Below are 10,864 nucleotides of genomic sequence, written 5' to 3'. Positions count from 1 at the left end.
CTCCCTACTATACCTGCTATCCCACAGCCACAGTCCCTTCCCAGAGGCTATTATCCCCCCCACTGCTACTATAGGCACCATCTCTCCCTACTATACCTGCTATCCCACAGCCCCTGTCCCTTCCCAGAGGCTATTATCCCCACTGCTACTATAGGCACCATCTCTCCCTACTATACCTGCTATCCCACAGCCCCAGTCCCTTCCCAGAGGCTATTATCCCCACTGCTACTATAGGCACCATCTCTCCCTACTATACCTGCTATCCCACAGCCACAGTCCCTTCCCAGAGGCTATTATCCCCCCACTGCTACTATAGGCACCATCTCTCCCTACTATACCTGCTATCCCACAGCCACAGTCCCTTCCCAGAGGCTATTATCCCCCCCACTGCTACTATAGGCACCATCTCTCCCTACTATACCTGCTATCCCACAGCCCCAGTCCCTTCCCAGAGGCTATTATCCCCACTGCTACTATAGGCACCATCTCTCCCTACTATACCTGCTATCCCACAGCCCCAGTCCCTTCCCAGAAGCTATTATCCCCACTGCTACTATAGGCACCATCTCTCCCTACTATACCTGCTATCCCACAGCCACAGTCCCTTCCCAGAGGCTATTATCCCCCCACTGCTACTATAGGCACCATCTCTCCCTACTATACCTGCTATCCCACAACCACAGTCCCAGAGAGTATCTGCTATATTACATCTCCAGTCCCAGAGAGTATTAACCCTTCTGCCCATACCCCTTACATTTTCATCAGTGACTACTGTTCTGTCTAAAGACAGTGCCATTATCTAGGCATTCCGAGAGGGAAGCAGATGTGGTATCTGCCCTGGCACAGAGTGGCACAAATAACAGCCTCATATTGAGCAGTTTGTTATGACTTTCCATGTAGATAACTGACCGATAAAGTAATTAGCACTTGATATTTGTGCTACATTATCATTTCGGAGACGTAAGTAAAATTCTTCAGCCTGGGACCCAGGTTACAGGATGTTGGCAAGGGTACGTCCCTCTGTAGCCGAGCCCGGAGCACTTGCCCAAAGAGCCGGAGGCCCCCGGGGAATGGGCACCTTAGCAGCGCTCCCTAATTAGCCGCACTCGGAGTCGGAGGAAAGAAGCAGCGAGCTGCAGGCGTGGGCAGGCGGATCAGGCTGTCCCTCCTCTATCTATGTGGGAGGCTGCTGCTGCTGGAAGCAGGTGGGATCCGTATCGCAGCCGAACTCCGGAGATCACTTCCCACACTCCCATGCCAGGCAAAGAGTGGGGTGCCGGCAGTACCTAGGCAGGCAGAGGTTAGGATCGCACTAACCCAGAGCCCGGCGTTTGTATGAATGGGAGGGCACTGCTAAAGCCTGGGAGGGTGCTGCTATAGCCTGGGAGGGTGCTGCTATAGCCTGGGAGGGTGCTGCTATAGCCTGGGAGGGTGCTGCTATGCGAGCAGTGAAGCAGCGGGAGGAGATCGCTGGATAGAAGCCTCTCACGCCTACTGGAGCGCTCCTGTGCCGGCTGGAGCCTGCCCGATGGGGATTTAAATAGCAGCTGATAAGCCCAAGCGCACCGTATGCACGAAGTCCAGAGCAGTCCCTTCAGGGGAGCAAGGAGATCGCCTGCCTGTGTGGGAGAGGCTACTGCCGAGCCGCCAAACATGGGGTAAGTCCCACAAGCACCTCTCCCCCTGGTCAGCTCCTACTTACACACTTCTACCTGCCACTGCCTCTTAGCTCAGGCCAACTGGCTCCTATTATTCTAACTTTAGGGACATACACCTGTACACTAGCCATGCTCCCACACACACATGAACAGGTAGGGCACCACACAGCAGGTAACAACGTCCATTCTACAAATATCTTTGTGCATCTTTACTTCGTTTAACAGTGGCTGGGGGGGATAGACAGAATGGTGGACATCAAGGGGCACTGGGGCAGAATCCTATTGGATTTTTGAAGTGCATTTTTCAATGGGTGAAAGTAAGAACTCACCATTTGTTAAATACCCTTCTAAAAATCCCATAGGAATTAATATGTGGGTAAGTTTTTATGTATTAATCTCTAAACTCACATTTTAATAAATCTGTCTGTGTATATAGAAATTATACTTCACTTGCTGTAGAGCAGCCCTACAGACTAAATCAAATTAAATATGGTATTTAAAGCATTATCTTTTGAAGGCCAAATAGTAGGGTCCAGTTATTTTCATCCACTTGAAATCCCTTCTAATATTGTTACTGGCCCAGGGTTTAGCAATGCATTCATATACAATGTGAAAAGGGGGGTAAATTTACACTTGAATGTGGATCATTCCTGTGCCTTTATTAGTCCCAGATACATGGAACTGCCTAGAGCAAAAGTTTCCAGCTGAATCTCACATCTAATCATTACTGATTACTATATTTTGAAACTTGCGCAGCACCCAGTGATCCCTGAGGTTACTACTGACTTCCAACCCAACCCCAAACTGACCCCTGCATATAGCTTTTTAATTTCTTAGCAGCCTGGACTCTGTTTCTGCAGATTTAACAGTAACCCAATCACCCTCAGCCCAAGGAGAACAGCAATGCTTTGTGTGTATATTGGGAGAGTTAAGATTGAGCTATATTTTTTGCAACTGGTTAAATGTGGGGAGGAATTGCTGTGTAAGTATAGGGTAAAACTTCATATGTTTCTCTATGATGTAATCAAGCCAGTACCCCAGGGATTGTTGTCATGTACCGTGGGTTGTTATATTTTCTTCACTCCTGCTCTCTCTCTGTAGTATGCTGTAGTCTGTAATTAATCCCTTAGGTGTAAACCACTAAAAGTGCATTATAAATTCCCCCTTCCAGAGTTGGATGAAGTTAGCATTCAGGTTACACTTAGCCCCTTATCCTCGCCCACTGGGAACCCTAGGAAATACAATCCCAAATCAGCAGGAATGTAAATGCAGAATATTAACAGAATATGCTGACTAATAACCTCTTGAAGCGGCACTGCCCTTGCCAGATGAGCTGTTTATGTATGAGAGTTTTGTAACATCCACAGATTATTTGCATGATATTAATGAGAAAACCATAGGATTTAAATATTTGCTGCTTCATAGATAAAAAGTATTGTTTCTGTGGAAGTACATTTTATTGACAGATCATTATTTCCTGTTCCTCTAAACAGAAAGATGCTCCTGACCTCCCCTTGTACAGCTGCTTTAAAACACACCAGGAAAGGATAATTAGAGGGAATTCACATGCCTCATTACTGAGTTTCACTGAATCATTTTCTTGCTAGATCAGGTTAGTTTTTGGTAACAAAGCCTAGCCACTCCCCTATTCTAAAGGAAGCTAATCTGTCTTGCTAGAGGTTAGACTCATCAATTGCTATCACCCACTCCATTGATCAGTGATAAGTGTCCAGCAAGCTACAGCTTCTGTGTCTTATGGTGTAACTGAATCAGTGAAGGCTCAATGCATCTACATATGAGGAGCACCTCTGATAAACTTGTTGTATAGCACTTTCAAATGTAACTCCAATTAAAAAGTTATCTAGCAGTGTAGATTTATATTTCTCCCTCTACTAATCTGGTTTGCAAGTTAAAGGGAAAAAAGGTAGAATCACTGGGGGGTGGCAAGTTCTTCAGCACACCCAGTGATTCTACTTATTTATTTCTTACCAGGGGTAGGCCCTCCTTTCCTTTTAAAAAAAAAATTTACAAGCTTGGGGTATTTTTTCTATGGATGCCAGTATTGCTCCTGGGTCACAGGCATCAAATTGCACATGTTCTTTCACAGGGCAGGAAAGGGAATGCCTGGGACACTGGAACAATATGGTGGAGATGCTCTCACAGAAAAAATATCCCGGGCCACTACAGGGGATAAAGGGGTGCCAGACCAGGGTGGAACCATTCACTTGAATGTGAAGCGTCTGACCATGCCAGTAATGAAAGGTTCAAACACATTCATTATAGCATTTTAGACTGTAAAGAACCAGCACCAGTACAGTCAGGCACTTCCCATTCAAGTAAAGGGGAGGCGCCTTGTGCTTCTCCATCAGCTGTAATACTGTATATGCTATGGTGTGCCATAACCCTTACACGGTCTATGGAGGCAGTGTGTTTCCGTTGAAGTTATCTAGACAGAAGCTACAAGAATGGTTTCCAAGGAAAGAAAGTTTTCTTTGCCATAGTGATGCATCCTCTGCCAAGTCCTAAGTGCAAGATATAGTTATACATTAAAGGGGTGGTTCACCTTTGAGTTAACTTTTAGTATCATGTAGAGAGTAATAGTCTAAGACAATTTGCAGTTGGTCTTCATTTTTTATTTGTGTTTTTTTTTAATTCACTTTTTGTTCAGTAACGTTTCAGTTTGTAATTTCAGCAGTTATCTTGTTGCTAAGGTTTTGATTAACTTAGCAACCAGGGAGTAGTTTGAATGAGAGACTGTTATATGAATAGAAGAGGACCTGAATAAAAAAATAAGTAATAAAAATAAACAATAACAATAAAGTTGCAGCCTCACAGAGCAATCATTTTTTGGCTTCTGGGGTGGCATCATTGACCCCCATTTGAAGATTGGAAAGAGTCAGAATAAGAATGTAAATAATTCAAAAATTATAAAAAATAATTAATAAAGGCTAATTGAAAAGTTGCTTAGAATTGGACATTCTATAACATACTAGGAGTGAACCACCCCTTTAAGAGTTTAATTTGGAAATGGATACTCTAAATAGTAAAAGCGAAAAACCAGTGCCCCTTTAACGTCAGTGTGTTTCTGTTATGGACTTGGTTAGTAGTGTTCAGCCCCTTACCCCATAAAATCCCATTCACCTACTCACCAGTACTGCACCCTGGTATAGTGTAACTAGGGCACAAGAAGAATATTGCAGAGAATATATGTAAATAACAAACCTTAATACCCAAACTTTATTTCCAGATTCAAATCTGACAGAGCTATAGTACGATGATACTTTTATCCCTGCTGTGAGCTGCTTTGTGCTCAGCTATATAAATGTCTTTGGAGACCCCTTTCTGGTAGAATGGTGCAACCTTTGGCAGGAGACTAGGGAACACCGTGGTGTCATTACTTTCATTTTTTGCTTTTAATTTAAAATTAGATTCTTTTTAACTTCTCTGTTTGTGATCTATGCCAAATGCTGAACTTAGAAACACAGACTTTCATCTCTTTAAATCTAAGAATGCCTGCCTTCAGCTTCACAGACTTCTCCTACAGTTCTGCAATTCTCCATTGTGATGTTTTACTTGTTCGGTGTGAAAATGTGCATGTTCTCTCCCCCAGAGCTCTTCTATTATTAATATATTAACAGTGCAATGATACTCAAAGCCCAAAGTGTTTGTAACAGCAACATTTAAGTTGCATTTAAAAATTAGAGCTTGGTGTGCAGAATGCAATATTCAGAATCCAGAGAGCATACCATGAGCACAAAGAGTTATCTCTTTCACCCAAGAAAATAAAGAATACTTTTCTCTTTCACAAAGTAAGGCCATATGCAGGGACTGTGGGTAATACAGGAGATGGTACTAAAGAAAAATCTAGATAAAATATTAGCTATTTAAACTTTGTCTTTTGGCATAATTTACTATGCCCTTTCCTATAGTGAGCAGCCCCGTGCCTGTTATAATGCCCATGCCAGCTCCAGTGGCCCTTAAGATTCTTCTGACAATCAACCTCCCCCTAATGGCTTTTCAGATAATTTTCCTTCATACTTGAACAGAATTTGCACCTTATGTATCTACTGTATATAGTATAGTGTTGACTGCACAAAGGTATGCTTTGGGTGGCAGGCAAAATTCATGAGAATGTAAAACTAGTGGTAAGAGAAATGCTTTACATAGAGTAAAAGACTAGGGTTCACTTATGCAGTGTCAGACTGGCGTACCCGGGGCCAACTTAAGGTGTCAGTCTAGGGCCCGCCACAATAAATCCCAACCCCTGCTGCCCTAATCCCGCAGCCATCGCCACTGCATCCCCCTCCACTGTGTACCACGTCGCAGCTCACTGAAGTGCTCATAACAGTGGGGCCCAAAAAGACCTGGATTTTTCCTGGTGCCCTTGATGGTCCAGTCAGGCCCTGCATACATGTCCATACAAGGAACCTGTGTGCTAGCAAATCTCAAATAATCCAGACCTTTCATCTGTGCCACATCTGAGCCCCTTTGGACAACGGAGAATTTTTTTTATAATATCACACAAACCTTTAAAAAGGCAGCATATCCCTTTTAAAGAGGCAGTTATACCCCCTTGTTCATAATTTCTTCAAATAGGGTTGTTGCTGAACGTTTTAATCACATAAAATGCATGGTATTTATATATTGGGGTATACTGCCTTTTAAGACTATGACCTTTGACTGCTGCTGTGATCTGGGAGAGAGCCATGGCAACCAAAATGCTTTTCACTGCCTATCGCCCCCTTTTATTGACAACAAGTGAGGAACTTTTAGTAGATACAGTAGGCTACGGGTAGACACAGTTATTTTCAGTGAAAGGCAGTGACACGTGATAAAATGTTACATTAGATCTAGTTGTCACAGTGCTGCCATAATGCCATTTGTGCCATAGGCTTTGTGCCTGTTGCTTGGCGATTCCCTTAGAACAATGTACTCATACTCCACAAACTGAAGTCTGTGGGCTAGACACCGGTGCCTATCAGTGGTTATCTATGATTATTGGAATGCAATTACAATTATCTGGTGTGACCTCTGGGTTACTGTATAGGGTTACATATGCACCCAAATAAAAAAAAAAAGACCTTGGAATGTTACAAATATCTTAATCGTATTGCATTTGCATGCATCCTAAATTTTATTGTTTTTGAGCCTTTAAATTAAACAAGCTTTTCTGCCCGGACGCCAGTGGTTCTGCTATATGTAAACTGCTGCTGCCGTATCCTGTAGCTAGCCAGAAAGGCGACTATAAACTGAAAATGTTTCTAAATCCCTGTTATTATTTCTTTTTACATTCCTTTGAAGTGTTATAGTCTGTGCTATTCTTTTCTTTCCTCCAAAAACAAACTTGCAAAACAACACGTTATACATTTTCTTCTGCAGACACATAGGAACAAGCAATGGATGATGTCACAATCTGCACTTTGTTTTTATTTTTAATTAGGATAAGTCACATACTTCAGGGAAGATGACCTGTTTTATGTATATATATATAATATATAATGTGGTTTTTATTTATATCCTTATTACATAAAGGAACCCTTTATTTCCCTAGGCCACCCAACCAGCTGCTAGGTGTACTGTTTATTTGTTACATTTCTGCCAACATCATATGAGCCACTCATATTATCTGTTGATGTAATTCCTCTCATTTTCTGTTCATATTCACTGGTCTACACTTCTTGTGCTAACTAAAGTTAAAGTCACTGGTGGGGTTTCAAATTGTTAGGCATGCCCCTCCCCAGTGATTATAATAATTTACCTGAAACACCAGGCCTGCGGCCAGTGCTCCTGTTCACTGACCACTGGTCTGGAGTGTTGCTTTAGACTATGTCGGACTGGGGTACCTGGGGCCCACAAGGTAACGTGACCTCAGGGCCCTCCCGGTCCACGGCCATATAGGTAATATTTCTCATTATATACTGATATATCCTGTGGATTTCTGCACTTATAAAGAAGCTTTGTGTTGACCTCTTGCATTTTGGGCTGCCTGGATGTAGTGAAAATCACAGTAGTGTAAGTGTTTTGGCAATATCTGGAACTTTTAATTTATTTTATTAATTGTAAAATCCTAGTGGATGGGGATGTGTTTGATCCAAATGCTGACAGTAAACAGCAGACCATCTGCCAAAAAGACATTATATTGCTAATGTTTGGCTCCTAAATAATTATGCGAAGGCAATAGGTTATCAATAGGTAAATCCCTTTTCAGTACAGAGGGTGAGACAGCTGAGCCCAGCCCTAAACCAACATCTGTGTGTACACTTGTAATATTTAGCGATGATGATTTAAATGATGGATATTGACAGCGGCAGAACGGAAGGCAAAGAGAGCCCACTGGTTCTGGGGTCCCCCGTTTTTTTCCTGGTCTACCGGCAGGCCAGTCCGACACTGCCTGTAGAAGATTCTTGTCTCTATCTTCTTCAGCTTCTTCTGTCTTCTTTTCATTCCAGTCCAGGTAGGTGCATGCACAGTAGAGTAAAAGCTATACTTAGATGTGCAAAGCTGGCTTTTTTAGAATAGACAGAAGAGGAAGGAGGGTTGCACAGACAAGCTTCTTCAGAAATACAGAAACAGGCAAGTGCAGTTTTCTGCTAACAGGAGCACTGGCCCAGGGTATCAGGTAAGTGATTATAATGATACTTGTTAACACAGGGCTGTGGAGTCGGAGTCGAGGAGTCAGAGGCAATTTTGGGTACCTGGAGTCGGCAAAAAATGAACCGACTCTGACTCCTACTAAATTTAAATGGGAATAAAAAAAAAAAAATAAAGCAAGTTTAAATGTCCCAATTCCCAAACAGTCATAATTAATTACTTCTCTGCTATAAGAATAAAGCCCAATGCACGCAATGCATAAACGAACACGTTGAGTGACCATGAAGCATGCTTTTCATTGACTGTATGAATGTATAAAATACATTAGCATATTAAAAACAGAGGAGTCGGAAGTATCAGAAACTGAGGAGTCGGAGAATTTATCTACCGACTCCACAGCCCTGGTTTAACACAACATATTTTTCCTGCTGCAAAGAACGTAACCATGCTGTTTGGCAGTTGGGGCAATGCAGGTTGCTGACTGGAATGAACTTGTTACAGTAGACAAGGTGAAAGATGGGGGACAATAGCACTTTCTGCAACCCCTTTCTCTCACTAGCCAGCAGTTCTTTCAAACTTGATGGCTGGAATTGTAGCTTTCTATTATAAGAGAAAATTCAGACCACACTGGTGCTAATGTGAAACCCATCACCACAGGATTTCAAGCACTTAAAAGGATTAATTAGTAGAATGGTTGGAAGAAAACAACTGCACAACTGTTTTTACTATTGTTTTTTTTATCAAATCTAACTAGATATATTTAGTAACAGAAAATAGGTTAGTTCTTATTAAAAAACCATATTGGGTATTTATGCCAGGTAGAGTTATTTTATGTTTGTGTATGGACTCTCTAGGTGCTGGGGACCAAGGTTAAAGCCACAGTTTATTTTCATCTGAGGGTGATTTGCTATCCCTGTGCCCCTATTTATGTTGCTCTATGCTGGAACAGAACTAGGGGTAGGCAGAAGAGGTACCGGCACCGGCGGTGCAGGGGCCCCTGGCTCTATGTGCTATTAAGCATAAAGCAAAACCAAAACATTGTTTCTATTGCCAAGTTTTAATTTTGTGGCAAGATTTTGGTGAATGCCATTTTTTTTTCCCGGCATGTTAATGCAGCAAGGTCCATATAAAATGGGTTAGCTGAGATGGGAGTGAAAGAACTTGACTGGCCTGCACCAAGTACTGCCAGAGTCTTAACCTAAATGAACATATGTGGGATGAATTGGAGCACTGTCCAACCCTTTCTATTGCTATTGTGGCATTAGTGAATGCCGCCAACATTTTCCAAAATCTAGTGAAACCTTCCCACAATTAGACGCTGTTATAGTAGCTAATGAAAGACCAACTTTAATAGCCTTGGTTGGTTTTAGGGTGAGATTGGACAGGCAAGCTTCCAGATACATTTGTTAATATAGGGTATTTATAAACATGGAAAGTTGATGCACTTGGCACTTATTCCCTGTGCATTTATATATATTTATTGTATTTACCGTATATACTCGAGTATAAGCCAATCCGAATATAAGCCGAGGTACCTAATTTTACCTAAGAAAACTGGAAAAACGTATCGACGAGTATAAGCCTAGGGTGGGAAATGCAGCCGCTACTGCTAAGTTTCAATAATCAAAATAAATACCAATAAAATTACATGAATTGAGGAATCAGTGGGGTATATGTTTTTAAATATTTATTTCAAAGAAAAACAGTAAACTAGCTCTGTAAGTGGAGAAGAGGGTCAACAAAAACAACAGGCACTGGAGGGTCTGGTTGTGGGTGGCCTAATTTGCACACAAAGGACAGAGGGTGCTAGTCTGGAGGGACCCATGGCACCCGACTCGAGTATAAGCCGAGGGTGACTTTTTCAGCACATTTTGGGTGCTGAAAAACTAGGCTTATACTCGAGTATATACAGTATTTATTATATCACTTGTCCTCCCTGTGTGTAATTTTGTAAGATTGTGCAGTGCTGCGTACCCTTGTGGCGCTTTATAAATAAAGTTATACATACATACATACATACATACATATTTTGCTATTACGCAGAATGAATGAATTTTTTTGCGGTGTTGCAGCTGAAACATGCATTACATCCATGTCCAGAGTTATCTTAACGCCCATGTTTTTTCCTCTGTGGTCCTCTTTCTCCACTTTTGAAAGCAGTACCACTAACTAGAGCAGATCAATGAAGTTAGATGAAACAATCAGGGGGTTGTAACTTCAGAGACAAATGGGAAGGGACAAAGAAGCCCTATGTGAAATAAATAATTCAGCAAGCTTGCATTTAGTATTAACAACATATATAGCCCTGCTTCATTCTTATGGCATTATATATGTTTCTTTGAAGGTGTAGGCCTCTCTGTGAGCCAGTGTCAGTAACAGGTGTGCATATGTGTGTGCATATTCTAGTTTTCTCTGAAGGCACAGTCACAAAAGGCTGGCTGGGGAAATGTAACACACACCATAAGAGTTATTGGGCTACAGCTTCAGGGAGAATAGCTTTGGTGCCTAAGGGCTGCTGTACATAGGGTGTGCAGTGCATGCTAATGGTAAAGGCTACACAGACCGTCATGTTTCTGTCTTGTTGTGCTGTTCTGCGCATGACATATTTTTCTCTG

At 42.1% G+C, this 10,864-nt stretch overlaps 1 protein-coding gene across 1 annotated transcript in view; it reads left to right on the top strand.

Moving 5' to 3' along the window:
* The first annotated feature begins 1,216 nt into the window (after positions 1–1,216).
* The window catches only part of homer2 (homer scaffold protein 2), an 88,197-nt gene continuing 78,549 nt past the window's right edge, over positions 1,217–10,864 (top strand). Inside the window, 1 exon segment of the mRNA NM_001016054.2 lies at positions 1,217–1,658. Coding sequence (NP_001016054.1) covers positions 1,654–1,658 — 5 coding nt within the window. The 5' untranslated portion in view covers positions 1,217–1,653.

This window comes from Xenopus tropicalis, chromosome 3 (assembly GCF_000004195.4).
Source record: "Xenopus tropicalis strain Nigerian chromosome 3, UCB_Xtro_10.0, whole genome shotgun sequence".
In the NCBI taxonomy this organism is placed as follows: domain Eukaryota; kingdom Metazoa; phylum Chordata; class Amphibia; order Anura; family Pipidae; genus Xenopus; species Xenopus tropicalis.
Note: the sequence above shows the minus strand (reverse complement) of the source record. Positions and strands in the feature narration are given on the sequence as shown.